Source organism: Melospiza melodia, chromosome Z, assembly GCF_035770615.1.
Source record: "Melospiza melodia melodia isolate bMelMel2 chromosome Z, bMelMel2.pri, whole genome shotgun sequence".
Classification (NCBI taxonomy): Eukaryota; Metazoa; Chordata; class Aves; order Passeriformes; family Passerellidae; genus Melospiza; species Melospiza melodia.
The window spans coordinates 41,383,519-41,398,601 of record NC_086226.1 but is presented as its reverse complement, the minus strand read 5'-3'; the positions used below and the strand labels follow the sequence as shown (position 1 = coordinate 41,398,601).

The 15,083-nt window shown below is 39.3% G+C and overlaps 1 protein-coding gene across 5 annotated transcripts in view; it reads left to right on the top strand.

Annotated features, from left to right (window-relative positions):
- PDE8B (phosphodiesterase 8B) overlaps positions 1–15,083 on the top strand; it is an 86,595-nt gene that overhangs the window by 50,709 nt on the left and 20,803 nt on the right. For all 5 annotated transcript variants that reach the window (XM_063180128.1, XM_063180127.1, XM_063180126.1 and 2 more), the window contains exons 4-10: positions 1,116–1,175; positions 3,142–3,199; positions 7,477–7,565; positions 10,202–10,280; positions 10,750–10,890; positions 12,253–12,341; positions 12,756–12,816. In XM_063180128.1, coding sequence (XP_063036198.1) covers positions 1,116–1,175; positions 3,142–3,199; positions 7,477–7,565; positions 10,202–10,280; positions 10,750–10,890; positions 12,253–12,341; positions 12,756–12,816 — 577 coding nt within the window. The remainder of the gene's footprint in view (positions 1–1,115; positions 1,176–3,141; positions 3,200–7,476; positions 7,566–10,201; positions 10,281–10,749; positions 10,891–12,252; positions 12,342–12,755; positions 12,817–15,083) is intronic.

Below are 15,083 nucleotides of genomic sequence, written 5' to 3'. Positions count from 1 at the left end.
TTGTGCCAAAGCTGAACTGTAGAATTTTCTTTAACTCATGGGGTTTCTATCAGAGCATAAGCCAAAGCTGTTGTGAAATCATTCCCTGCTGTGGGTGCTGCTTCTTTCCAGGCTTACTGCTGCAGCAAAATCTGAAGCTGCAGACTACAAAGGAATGTGTTTGTTTGTGTGAATGTTGTGTACAAGGTCAAGCACTGCCAGTTCTTCGCAAAAGTTTGCATCACTCTTCTAGTCCACATGGTTGTGCCTAAGCTGCTTTAAGATTACAAGTGTTCAGTATTGGGATCCTTTGCTAAAATACACGGTTTCAGCTGAAGCATACCATTTGCACCATACTGTGCTTCTAGTCTGCCATGAGGTGAAAGTTGCCATGTTTATGACAAGGGGCATTTTAATGCTCAAATATTTGTGCTGGTCTTTTTTCTAAAAGATCAACAGATAAACATAAAGATTGTTTATTCAGAACAGTGTAATATGAGTGAAAAAACCTTATCATTAGCCAGTAAAACACAGAGTGTTCTTCTGATAGCTCGTCATATCTTTTTTGATTTCTCAATAATATGCAACATGGTAAAATTTTGTTTATTCAGTATTTAATGAACTGTAGTCTTTTGTAATTTGCTATGCCCACTTTTCTTACTTTCATGTCTTGATAGCACTTCCACCCTCTAAACAAAATTTTGCAATGTCTAGAAGGACAGTGGTAAATCTGAGAGGGGGTAGAGATTCTTGTTTAAATTAGTCAAGGGCGTTGAAGATACTTTGCATGTACTGACCTTTCTCGACTCAAGCATTCAGGGCAGTCTGCCCCAGATAAGCCAAATACACAAGGGAAACCTTTGCTAGGTCATAAGAGTGGGTCTGAAAAGTGATGTTTGTACACTGAGGTTTTGGAGCTTTTGCCTTCTTACTTCCATAGAGCAAAATGAGAAATCTGGTGCCAAAATGAAAATGGCTTGTCTAAATGGGGATAGTTAGGTTTGGCAGTGCACTATTGTATTGTCTAGCCTCAGTAGTGTCTTTCAGTCCTGACTTTCATTTATATTCTCAGTGAAGGTACTCAGAGGAATATTGAGAAAGCATTCAGTGTAACTGAGAAATTTTTGTTTCCTCAGGTCTATTCGTGCCACAGAGCTATCAGGGCATACTGTAATACTTGCTGTGGTTCCACGCACGTAAGTATTACTAGTTTGTGAAAGATTTTTTATTTTACTTTATAAGAACAGTTACCTAGTCTATAACAGTTGTTTAATAACAGAAAGTATCTTACTAGCAAATTTTACAGAGTAAATGTAGTATTTTTCATCTGAAATGGGCTAGTGATGTTTGATGTTTTATTTGAGTTCGACATCTTTCCTTTAGTGCTGACTAGTATTTTCCTGTCACCTCATGGTGGGTTTTATAGTAAGAAAGCCAGACAGATATGTGTTATTTCTAAGAGGAAAGGAAAATACAAATCCAAACTAGAAAGGTGTGTATTACTTTCTAAAGGAAATAACTAGAGAAATAACAAATTGTTGTTTATTGAACTGGGTGATGGAGCAAACTTCAATCCAGCTGATGCTAAATTCACTGGAATGTTGTCCATAAACCGTTATTCAGTAATTCATAACCCATGCATTTAGGAAGAATTCTTACTTAAATATATATTTATCAAATATCTTCAAATACCCTTGTTAGAACTCCTACATACTACTGAATCCATTACCATTCTTATTCATTTCCTAAATCAATTAGAATATTAGGAAATAGAGTGGAAGGAGAACTATTACTACCAAGATTTGAAAATCAATTAAATTTGCTACTGAACAAGATTTTACTACTTAGAAAATACCTTTATCTTAATAATATTTTTTTAGATTTTTTCTCATAAGATATCACAGAATGTCTTTTTTATCTTCTTTGTACTTTGTCTTGCAATCCCCTTCTGTGTATGTAGAGAGATACAAGATTTCTCTGGAGAATCTGTCAGGTTTGCTGTAGGAGTAACTATCCAGTTGTATAGAAGCTGCAAATACCTATAATAGAAGACTGTAGCACCAGCTTCTGTAACAGTAAGATTTTTTGTATGTATTTAAGGAAAAATTCTTCTCACTGAGTTCATTATGTTTAGAGAACTATGTTAGATTCATGCCATCTAATCCTCAAGTGTTATGTCGCCTTATAGTAAATAATATACCAGCCCTGCTTAATATCTGTATCAATGACCTGGACAAGGGATTGAGTGCACCCTCAGTCAGTTCACAGGTGACACCAAGCTGGGTGGGAGTGCTGATCTGCTGGAGGGCAGGGAGGCTCTGCAGAGGGATCTGGGCAGGCTGGATCATGGCTGAGGCCAATGGTGTGAGGCTCAACAAGGCCCAGTGCTGGGTCCTGCCCTTGGGTCACAGCAACCCCAGGCAGCTCCACAGGCTGGGGCAGAGTGGCAGGAAAGGAGCTGGGGGTGCTGGTGGCAGCAGGTGAACATGAGCCAGGCTGTGTCCAGGTGGCCAAGAAGGCCAATGGCATCCTGGCCTGGATCAGCAATGGTGTGGCCAGCAGGGCCAGGGCAGGGATTGTCCCCCTGTGCTGGGCCCTGCTGAGGCCACACCTGGAATCCTGTGTCCAGCTCTGGGCCCCTCACAACAGGAAGTATGTTGAGGTGCTGGAATGAGTCCAGAGAAAGGCAGTGGAGGTGGTGAAGGATCTGGAGCATGAGTCCTGAGGAGTGTGGGGTGACTGAGGGAGCTGGAGATGTCTAGCCTTGAGAAAAGGAGCCTCAGGGAGACTTTGTTTCTCTCTACAAGTACCTGAAAGGAGGATATACTCTCCATACCGGGGGGGGGGGGGGGGGGTACGTTTTTTTTCTCCGAAGTATCAAGGGATTTGACCATAGGAAGTGGCCTCAGGTTGTGCTAAGAGAAGTTTAGATTGGGCATTAGGAAAATTCCCTGAAAGGGTTGCAAGCATTGCAACCCAGGCTACCCAGGACAGTGGAATCACCATCCCTGCAGGTATTTAAAAGATGTGTGGATGTGACACTTGAGAAGTGGTTCACTGCTGTTCAGTGCTTAGCACTGCTGAGTTAAGAGGTTGGACTCGATGATCTAACAGTCATTTCCCACCTGAATAATTTTGTGGTTGTGTGATTTTGTTTTGTAGATCTGCTGACCAAGAAGAGACTTCTGTTCTCCCCCTTCTTGATGCAGGCTTTGATAGGGTATGTATAAATTGCCTATGTAATATAGAAAACATAGTAGCTTCATAAATTACAAACACTTCTGCTTCCTCAAATTGAAAAGTACACATCCTCTTCTGTTAGAAATTTTTTGATAAGAAACCAGTGGCAGTTGATTTAGTTTTCCTTTCAGGAGTATTCCAGAAGCACATGAAACAAAAAGCTCTGTGATCTAGGTAGTCCTTTCAGAATAGCAGCTGTACTGACATGTAGTCTGTAGTCTTGTAGTCTGTAGTCTGTAGTCTTGTAGTCTGGCTGGGTAGCGCGTGTGTTTTATGACTGCACTAAGAAACAGGGGTGGGAGGCTCTGATTAACACATCACAGCATGCTGACTCGTCACCCAGACCCTCCATGTGTCTCAGGCTGCTGGGATTTCTCTTCTAAAGGGACTACAAAGCTGGTCCAGCTCGTGAAGATTTTTCCCCCCGTAATGTCTGTCATGTTGGTTTGCACAAATTCTTCTCAGTACAGAGTTAGAGACGCTCCTGTACCAGAAGCAGAAGGGAAGATAACTGTTCATACTGTTCCTCAAAGGGCTTTGTAGGAGAGAGCAGAAAGGCAGGAGTTCTCTGCTCTGAAAATCTAGGTTGCTTACCCTCTCCCAACATTTGTGTGAATGGCTTTGGTTGAATATTAATGTTATGTTACTCTAAAATAAACCAGCTGCATTTTTTAAGTTAGCCATTCATAAGGAAGGATGTGTACTTAGGCATAAGAAGCACATCTGAAGAATTAGTTAGAATTAACTGTATGTATTTTCTTTAAACTATACATATTTAGGAAAATTAACTGGAGTAAGGAAAATCAGAGAAGAGATGGAATTAACCCAGGCAATAATCTCATTCTCCTTTGCTCGTACTGAGTCCAGTGTCTGAGCCAACTCACATTCAGCCCAAGTTTGTTTATACAGCAGAACATGAACCAGAATTACTATTTTCAGATGATCTCCCAAAAATAGAGGTATAAGATCTTGCCTGTACTGCAAGAGTATTGTGGGGTCAAAGCATTTCTAAAGTACTTAAATGCTCTGAAAATTGGAAATGTTAGTCTAAGAGAAAGGTCAGCCCAAGAATGCCAGTGCTTTATTAATGTGGTTTCTCCCTCTCCCTCTCCCCCTCTCTCTCTCTCTCGCTGAAATATTTTTCAAAGAGAAGTTTATTACTTCTCAGGTCTACTGTTTCATTTGAACACAATGCAGGGCAATGTGTTTTGTAAACTAGATTAAAACTGTAGGTGTAGTACTGAATAAAGTCAGAGGAGACTCTGGTGTGAGACATGGCTCTGTGATGCTCTCTGCCTTGGAAAAAAGAATCTTTTTGCACCTGACAGCTGTGCTAACTACTCTCTTTTGCTGTCCCACATATATCAGAGGGCTTGAATAATGTAATAATTGCCTATTGGAACTATTTTCAAGACTTTAAAATACATCTGATGTTAAAGTTTATTTTTTGCTGTGGGGTGGACATAGCAATTATTTTTGCTTGGATGGCTATCAGTAGGGACTAAATGCATTATCACACAAAGATTTAAAGATGCCCCTCTTCAAAAGAAAGGTGGTATTTGCAGGGAGTCTCTTCCTCATCAGCAAAAATTAAATTTATTTTTGGAAAATTGCAATCTGTTTAAATCATAATTTTTTTTCTTTATGCTGACTTATTTCTGGTTTTTCTTCCTTCTTCTTAAGAAAGTTCATTTCATTTCATCTGATTTTCCCTCTATATCATTAACAACTCTTGTGTTTGTGTATTAATGCTGTTGCTAATCCAGGACATTAATTATGCTTTTTTTTTCCCTCTCAGCCTCATAAACCTAACAGTGGTGGCCTACTTAGGATGGGCTAATTTGAATAAGCAATTTACCGTCCTGACTGATTTTTAGCTATGATTTAAATCAGCAAACAGGAGATCTTAATGTTTGCAGTTACTGAATTACAACCTTGTCTTGTATTTTGAACCTCTTTAACAAATGTTGATTCTCATTGACAAGATACTATTAAAACTTACTAGATTGGAATAAAAGGAGTCTTTAATATTAAAACGAATTCTTTTTGCTAAGCAAAAAGAAGAATGCATTACTGCTAGTTTATAATTCTTGTGGCTTGTACTAAGTTCTGCATAGAACAACAGTGGAATCCCATTATAATGAAGTAAATAATTTAGAAGTATGTTATTTAAATTAAAATGTAGTGCATAAATATGAAACTTTTTAAAAATAAAGTGTTTTGTCTGCCTTCTAATATCTGCAAGTTCAGAATAGTTCTAATATCTGCAGTTCTTCTTCTTGTGTCACATTAAAAGCACAGATGAGAAAAAGAAATGTTTCCTGCTATTTTCATGTCCCAGTTGATTTCTCAGTTTTGAGTCAGCCAGCGAATGACCAACATTAACACTATGAACTTAGATAAAGTGATTCTTTAGATCTGCAGAAGACTATACAACAGTTAAGAGCATGGCTAGCACTTTGATAAGCTGCAGTTCTGGTTTCTTATCAAAAGATTTGTGCCAAGAATTTTGTCATTGAACAGCAGTGCTTAAATTTTTTCAGTAAAACACACTACTATAAAATTTAGTTTATAAAGAGCCTTAGCATAATCTAGTAAGTCTATTTCATAAAATAGGTTGCCATAGTAGATAAATTTTATATTATTGAGAGTTATTCTCATTCTTTTAAATTTAGCTCAAACGTATTTGAATACTTAAAAGAGCATCCAAAACCTGAAAATCTCAGTCTACACTGCTTTAGTAGAGAAGTTTGTTAGCAGGCTGTTTGGTACACAAAAACACAACATTGTTTGCTTTGTTTCTGCCAACTTTTTATGGTACCTTTCGTTTTCCCATGTGTTCTGTAGCATGGGAGGTGAAAGTCACAGAAATATTTCAAGGTGCCAACATTAGGGAGTGGAACAGACCCATGCCAACAGTTGTTTTTAATGTTACTTTTGTTATATTTTACTCACAACTTGGAATTAAGCCACTGGTCTCCAAAACTCAGTTTTTCATACAGGACAGAAGCACAGATTTCTTGAAAGCTATTCTTTGGAGGTTTGCATGCTCCTCTGGACTGTGCATGCAGCTGTGCTGTGAGAACTAGAGACAACACAGGGCATTTCCTGTGATAACTAAAATCGGCGCATGTGATTGATCAATAAACTTGAACTGAACTCAGAGAACATACTTCTTTTGTAGCAACATAATTTTTCTGATTTCAGCAGGACCAAGCACAAGACCTTTTAGACCTAACAGAGAACATTCTCTCCTATCTGGAGTAAAAGTTTTTTTCACTGCAGTCAGATGCTCCTTACTTTGTGTACTTCTGAATTCGCAGTGGCAGCTCAGTGAGATTACTTGAGAAGCAAAGTTGCTTCACTTTTGGAGCTTTAGCTGCAATATTTGCTTGGAAACAAATGCCAAATATATTTTTCTTTCTTTTTTATTAGCATGTATGTTTTATGTCTCTAAGGTTTTCCATTTCCATTCTGAATTAAGGATAGATGTTCAAAACAAAACATCAAGGCAATACTGGTTTTGTGTGAGACTGTGTTTGGGGGTTTTTTGGAGTATTTGGTGGGTTGCTAAAACCAAACGGGAAAATGCAGCAAAGGAATTAGTATTTTTATACTTGCTTTGTATTTAGATATTTGTTTAGTCTTAAAAACCAGAAACTCATTCCTGAGGGAAAGTTTATTATTCACAACACAAAGGGTACAACAAAAACTTTTTTCTACCAGAAAAGAAAGTATGGTTGGGGTTGGAAGGGACCTCTAGAGGATATCTTGCCCAGCCTCCCTGCTCAAGTAGAGCCCCCTAAAGCAAGTTTAGGACCATGCCACACAGTTTTTCAAGATCTCCAGTGATGGAGATTCTGCAGCCTCTCTGGGTAACCTGTGCCCAGGTCACCCTCACAGTAAAAAAATAGTGTTGCCTGATATTCAGGCTCCCTGAAACTCCTTTGTTTCTGTTTGTACCAATTGCCTCTGTCACTGGGCATCACTGGAAAGAAGCTGGCTCTGTCTTCTTGCAGTCTCCCTTCAGATATTTATATGCCTTGTTATATTCTCCACTTCAGCATTCTCCTTTCCAGGCTGTAAAGTCCCAGTTCTCTTGGCCTGTCTCACAGCAGAGGTGCTTTATCACCCTTGTGGGCCTTTGCTGGCCTCATGCCAGCTTTCTTTAAAAAGTTAAAGTTTTAGATGCAGAAACAGAAATAACAGTTTAAAACTATTCCAGCCTATTTCATGTACTCTTGATTTGTCTTCCAGCAATTCATGGAGAACAGCAGCGTAACTGCTTGTTACAATGAACTGGTTCAAATAGAACATGGGGAAGTGCGATCTCAGTTCAAATTACGGTATGTAGAGGTGTGAGAAACTGCAAATGCCAACCTCTTGGTCTAAACAATTGCATCATGTTATTTTCTGCTTCTTCCCAGCTAAGCATTTGTGTGCCTTGCATCTGTATGTTAACTAATGCACTACTCTTCTATATTTCTTCCTTCTGTGTTCTTGGTCAGTGTAGGTGTGGGCTGTGAATTTAAGTGACGGTAAAACTTTATAAAGTGATCCTTGATCTCGTGTGTCTGAGCTTTCATATTAGGAGGCTTGAACTGAATGCAATCTTGATGCAGCTCTGAGTTTTTATTTTCTTTCTTGGCCAAGACTCGGCAGGCCAGGAGCACAGTTTTATATGTTATCGAGAAGTTAAATGGGACTCATTCCCACTTTTGCACTTTTTCCCCACATTGCACTTTTTCCTTAATGTGACTAATTTTGTATTTAATATTGGTGCTTTTGCATGCGTGTAGATATTTTTGCAATGCAACCATATGAAACTATAGGAAAGAAATGCAGAGAAAGAGCTGTTCTCTCTGTGGCATAAATTAATTCGAGATCCATCTACAAAAATACTATCACTTTTCTACAGGTTTCAGTATCTCTGTTTCACAAGTTGATTTTTTCTAAGATTTCTTTGCAAACTGATACCAAAGTGACTTTATATTTTGAGTGATTGCATATTCATGCACACAAACTGCAATGACGGTGGAATTCGAGGGAAAAAAATTGTATTTTGGTTTACACAATTTTAATAGTTGTTTTCTAAAACTCAGCAAGAATGTCTTCCCCTTACCTCTGTCTTATTAGAGAAATGTCATTAAAAACTAATCAGAGCCAATCCTGGTTATGGCATTCAAGTATAATTTTTTTTTCATTTGTGTGGTTTAATTAAGTGGGGAAAAGAGTGCTGCACCGCACATCTGTGCTGCTAGTTGATTATCTGGGGGTCTTCTAAACAGCTTTGTGAAAGTGAAAGGGAAGAGAATACAGAAAGTTCATTGATGGAATTAAACTCAGGATATGTCACGTGTTCAGACACAAGAGAAATGTGATGAAAAAGTAGCATCAGCCCCAGAGAGAAGTAAATGAGATCATGTCAGTGGTCAGAAGTGGCTTTCCATTCCTAGCACAGACTCCACTTTTCCACATAGCTGGTTCTGGTTGGAAACTTGGTTGGACATCTGTGTGCTAATTAAAGGGGATATGGGCCATTTAAACTTGTAATTTTGCTGGCTTGCTTGCCAGATCAATTGAAAATACTAAGGCTTGAATAGTGCAGACATATCTGTGTGTTTTCTTACAGAAAGTCTATGTAATTACATTTGTTAGCAGCTGATGTACCAGACAGGCATCTATCACAGAGACAAATTAGTTCCTTCACACAGCACAAAAATCACACTTGGAAACCAGCTTGAATTGCTAGAAAATCACATACAAAATTACACTCCAAGCTCCTTTTATTATATGAGCAGAAACACTTCTGTCATCTTCTGTACAAAATACTTTTTCCCCACAAACCTTCATCCACATGGTTGCATGTCTGTGTTTCTGCATATGTCTCTTTGTGTATCCTATTTTGTTTTGAGTTACTTATACAATAAGCAGAAGTAGTAATGTCCTGTATTTCTTAATTCTCTAGTCAGTGGTACTAATTCAAACCCTGCTATGCAGCCTGGAAGCAAGAGGTTTCTTTTAGGTAATAACTGTGTACAGGAATATTTATGCATGGTGCATTTTAGCTCCCTGAAATGAGAATTATGTAGAAGATAATTAGTTTGTCTTCCAACCAAATCAAAGACAAGGCAGTGATGTCTATCAAAGCAAGTATGACTAAGTTGTTTCTTCCAGTTCTCACTCTTCTGGGCCATGGCAGGGTCCTGAAACTACATGATCTTCATGTCCCTTCCAACCCAAATCATCCCATGATTCTATGAGATATACATTTTCCCCTAATATTAGAAGCGTATATTAATTTTAATGCCATCCTGTGTAAGTCATAACATAAGCAATTTGAATTCTGTACCAAGAAGGGAAGGCTTTTATTTTCCTGCATTAGTTCAAGGATAGCCCTGAAAATAATAGGCAACAAAGATCATCTGGGTCCTGAAAGATGAGGATGTATGGAAATCAAGTCACTGCATTATTACTTGGAAGAAGGAAAATTGGTAATTTTTTTATTAGAACTTTGAGATGGATCAAATTGCTTCCTTTAACTGTGTTGTATTACAGTTTCTTTGATAGTGCCAACCTACTTGCTGTACTATGAAACTTTGTCTATATGTGCTGTCATGATTTTTGTGCTTTCAATCTTTAACGATCACAGAACTGTCTGATGTAATAGTAGTGTGTTATTTTACTGCTAATTGTTCATTCCTGCTGTTCAGAGCATGTGTGTAGATACAAACGTACTCTTAAGATGCTGCAGCACCTATGAGCACATTTACAATGTAATCTGCAGTAAAAGCACGTTAACAACAGGGATGTCTGAGGCTGGATGTTCTGAAAAAGTCATAATAAGGATTGTGGCGTGGTCTAGTCAAAACAACTGCTATTTTGTGGTTCATCTATCAATAAGTACAATTTAATCATGTATTTATAGTGAACAAAATGTTCTAACAATAAAACTAATGTGCTAATCATTTGCTACTTGCAGGGCTTGTAATGCAGTCTTTACAGCATTAGACCATTGTCAGGAGGCTGTAGAAATAACCAGTGAAGATCACGTCATTCAGGTAGGGGGGGAAATGTTAACTGTTTTATAGAATTTGAAAAGAGGGACCCCAAAGAGATCTTGGCTCAGTAGTTCCTGTTCTATATCAATATTTTAGTTTTGTTGCCCATTAGAAAGTCTTGTGCAATGAACTGCTTAATTTCTGATTGCTGCACCCTGATGCCTGCTGAATTTATAAGACTTTTCCTTCTGTAACTTCACTGAAATTATAGTTTTCAGTAATGTTGTTTCTGGTAAAACCTGCATTAATTCTCTTTCTGTGCCTTCTGATAGATTACATATTGCCTTCTCTTACTTGAATAAAATGTTTCACCATTACATAGTATTTTTATATGAGAAACACTGAATTGTAGGGATGTGTGCTTGTGGCTTTAGCATATAGCTTTTCACACTTTGGTACTTATATATAACTTACTAGTTTTTAAATAATTTTTTTTTAATATTGTCCTAATGTACCTTTGTTTTGGCAGTATGTTAATCCAGCCTTTGAGCGGATGATGGGGTACTGCAAGGGAGAACTTATTGGCAAGGAGATTACTGAACTACCTAAAAGTGATAAAAACTCTGCCGATCTTTTGGACAACATAAACACATTTATTAAAAAAGGAAAGGTAATCTAATATGACAAACTCTTGTGAAATCACTATAGAGTTCTATTCTGATTTGGTTTTATTGCTGTAGGTTTAAGAACACTAGATGTATTCTTCATGAGTACACATATAAGACCAGAATTGTGTTTCTCAGATGTCTAAGCACAGCAGCCCATGCCAAAGACAAGTGACTACAGATATCATTAGCTTTGCTTTTAGGATCTGACTGACCTCCTGCTGATTTGCTGGCTTAAGATCAGTATCAGAATGTTTTCTGTGTTCTGTTTTGCTTAGAGCCCATGGAGCTTTTCTTAGATGCAATGTAACAGTTTGTCCCTCAGTCAGTCTCTCAGGTGGCTGAATCATCCAACTAAAATGTGTAACTTCTGTCAAACAGCAGAGCCTTGCTGACTGTGTACTTAAAGCACCAAAATGTATTGGCACCCAGTGGAGTGCCAATTGCTTGCCTAATAACTACGGTTAGAATGTCTGCAGTGCACTGTGAACTCCTGTCCTTAAGGCGATGGGCCTGGCAATATGATGTGCAACAGTCTCTTGTCCCATCTCCCCTGGGTTGCAGAAATACCTGTCGCCCTTCCCTGTCTCACATTCTGCTTCAAGACCTTTGGGGAGTTCTTGAGTCTTTGAGTCATGTCCAGCAGTGATCTGAGCTTTGTGAGTCACTGTCTGCAGGTCCACCTTGGTTCATTAGCAATACCTACAGGCCACTCCTGCTGTGCTCCTCCTCATTTATATGGGCTGCCCTGCAGCTAGCACTGTCTGCTCAAAGGTATCTTCTACCCCCTCTCCAGCTTCATCCAACCCTGCTGCCAGGTAGTTCCCCCCTTAAGATATTTCCTCTTTGAGGTTAGTTGAAGGACATATTTAGATCAAGGATTTCTGAAGTTTAGTATATATATCGCATGGCAACTGACAACTTCAAAGCTGAATGGTGTTTAGGCTTATTTCTGCTGGTGCCAAAGGATGTCCGCTGGATGTGTTGCAGTCACTGCTCCTTATGGTGGCACCTAGCAAGAATGTATGGTGGCACCTAGCAAGAATGTTTGTCACCTCTTTAACTAGATGATACCTACAGTTCCTTGTAAAAATTGTAAAGTTCCTTGTAAAAAATACCTTCTCCCAAGAGGAACATAATTATACTCTCCTTATGTTAGTTAAAGATGCTGCTCTCCATTGGGTAAATAGGTGCTGCTCACTCTCTCTGTAATACTTGAGAGTACATTAATTTTATACAATTTTTAAAAATACAACTATGAAATAAAAATAATTATTTAATACATAAGAACTATGCAGTAATAAACAAGTATTTGACTGCAAGCTATGTATGCTCAGATGCTGTCTCTGTTTTGTGTGTTTCTTTAGGAATGGCAAGGAGTTTACTATGCAAGAAGGAAATCAGGGGACAGTATCCAGCAGCATGTGAAGATAACACCTGTGGTTGGTCAAGGAGGGTAACTAACTTGTCCGGAACATAATTGCTTTCTGGGTTTTAGGGCCTTCTCTCTGCTTTCTGCATCTGTAAGTTTGACATGAACCTCCATGTATTTAGCAGCTGGGAAACCTCCATGTTTGTGTGTGTGCTTGTACGTGTTCCCACCTTCGCAGTTTAGAACAGACACATTGCCAAATTCTGCTCCCAGATTTGCAGGGGAATTCCTGGACCGACAGAGGTATTAGGTGTCCTGCAACAAAAACCTCAATGTCACACTGAAGGACTGCTTGTCACCCAGTTGTCTTGCTGGTGTTGGGCTTGGTATCTGTTTTCCTGAGGGCTTAGAGATCTCTCCTTTAAAAAATAGTAATGTATCAATTCACTTCTGTCTTTACGATGTGATGGAGTAACAAGTGATAATTTCTGTTGTTAGGAAAATAAGACACTTTGTGTCCCTCAAAAGACTGCATTGTACCAATGAAAACAACAAGCAGGTATTGTATTTCTTTCATGTGATAATTTTCATAGCTTTTAGTGAATGATATTTTTTGGCTTATAAATTTTTCCAAGAAGATGTGACCTATATTGTCGATGAGATTCTCACTGATTGTTGGAGCAAGCAAGAAAATTTCAACATTTGCTTGTATTAGTCTCTGTTTGTAGGACTCCTGAGGAAGACCATCTTTCATTTCTGGAGCATGGGCATGACAGTTGAGTCCATGATACTGTGGAGCAATACAGATCACAGTTCAAAGGGAGCTCAGGGCCTGTTTTGTAGGGCTGCTCTTGCCAGTCTGATCTGCTGTACTTACGCCAACTAATGATCCGTGCTCAGTGGCCCCAAGGTTTGTTAAGTGTGGTACCTTTATGAAGTGAGCCCTCATGCTGGCCCTGAGGCTTCCCACACCTGCCAGAACAGGTGCTGTGGGAGGGTGCTACTCAAGCCACAACCCCAGTAAACCAGCAGCAGTGGCAGAGCTGGGTCTCTGCAGTCCAGACACAAATCTACACCAGCTGCCTCTGCTACAAACCTGGTAGTGTGGGGAGCTGTTTGCTGTCATCTTCTGCTGGCTTCCTCCCTCTGATGGTGTCTGAGGCAAATGATCATATCACATACTTTGCTCCAGAAGTATTCTAGTAAGTGCCATGTTGAGTAAAGAAGTCTAGACTTCTGTGAGCAAAGGAGCAAAGCCTGTCTTTGGCATGTGGTCTCTAGGTGTGAGATAGAGAGTGGCTGGAAACATTTTAGACCAAGCACGTGCTCTGTAAATAGGATATGTTTCCATGTCATTTAGGAGAGGGGTTATATATCTTGTTTTATTTAGAATTTTATGTGCTTTTATCTGTCATGTGGGTAAAGACACTTGGGCATGAAAAGTATTTAGAAAGTCACTAGTATGCCCTTTCTTCAGTAGAACAATATTGAATATTAACACATTACTGGAAAACCACTACTTCTAAAAGAATTTCATAGGTGGTAGCATTTGACTGTTGAAACCATCCTCCTTGCACAAGTTTTTGTGGAGCTAGGTAGTAACAAATCAAGGAGAACTCTGCATAATTCTTGGAAGAAATTTCCATGTCTATCATTGAAAAATAAGACTGATAGTATTTTAAACTGACTTCATCTTTGAACTAAACCATGTGTTTTAGTATTAGCAGCAAAATATCATTTACAGTCACAGGATGTTTTAAAATGCTCAGGCTAGAGTGCAACAGAGTTTTATAAAAGCAGTGATAAAGTTGCATGCATTTTTAATTCATTGTTTAAACTTCATACCTGTTGTTTCATTTATAGCTGCTTTGATGTTGATTTGCAAGTAAGACATAATCTAAAGGCTTTTTCTGTATTATACATGCAACTGAAGGACTGGTACAGGGAGGCGTATATATGATACTCAGTGCAAGATAATAAGTATTACAAACTTGTACCCATATATAAAAAATAGCAGTAGGAATATAAGAAAAAAGTAAATTTTTTGTCCTTCTTTGCCCTGTAGATTGCACTGCTTATACCAGTAAGAATCATGCAATCATAGATTGATTTGACTGGAAAGGCACCTTAAAGATCACCTAGTTTCAATCCCCTTGTCACAGGCACGATCACCTTCCACTAGAATAGGTTGTTCAGAGCCAAACCCAAGCTGGCCTTGAACTTCCAGGGACAGGACATCCACAACTCCTCTAGAGAACCTGTTCCAGTGCCTCACCACCCTCAAAGTAAAGAATTTCTTCCTGATAGCTAGTTGAAACTTACTTACTCTCTTTCAGTTTAAAACCATTGCCTCTTGTCCTATCACCAAACACTCTTGTAAAATTTTCTTTTATTTTCTTGTAGGCCCCTTTAGTAATTGGAAGGTGTTAAGTGACTTCCCAGAGTCTTCTTTTCTGCAAACTGAACGACCCCAACTCTCTCATCCTTTTCACATAAGAGAGGTGCTACAGCTCTCTGGTCAGTTCCGTGGCCCTTCTCTGGATCTGCTCCTGCAGGTTCATGTCTTACGCTGGAGGCCCCTCCGGAGGTGCTGTGGCCCCTCAGGCAGTTGTGACATCGCAAAGCTGGCTGTCATCAGTCAGCCTGATGCAGGTGCACCTGGTCCCACTGGCTGTGTCCCTGACAGGGGTGTGAGTAATCCTGGCCCCAGTGCAGAGCCCCAGGGAGCACCAGCCGGCACTCCTCTCCACCCAGACTCCTGGCCATTGGCCATAACTCTTGAAGCAGGAGCGTTCGGGCAATTCCTTACCCACTGGGTGGTCCATC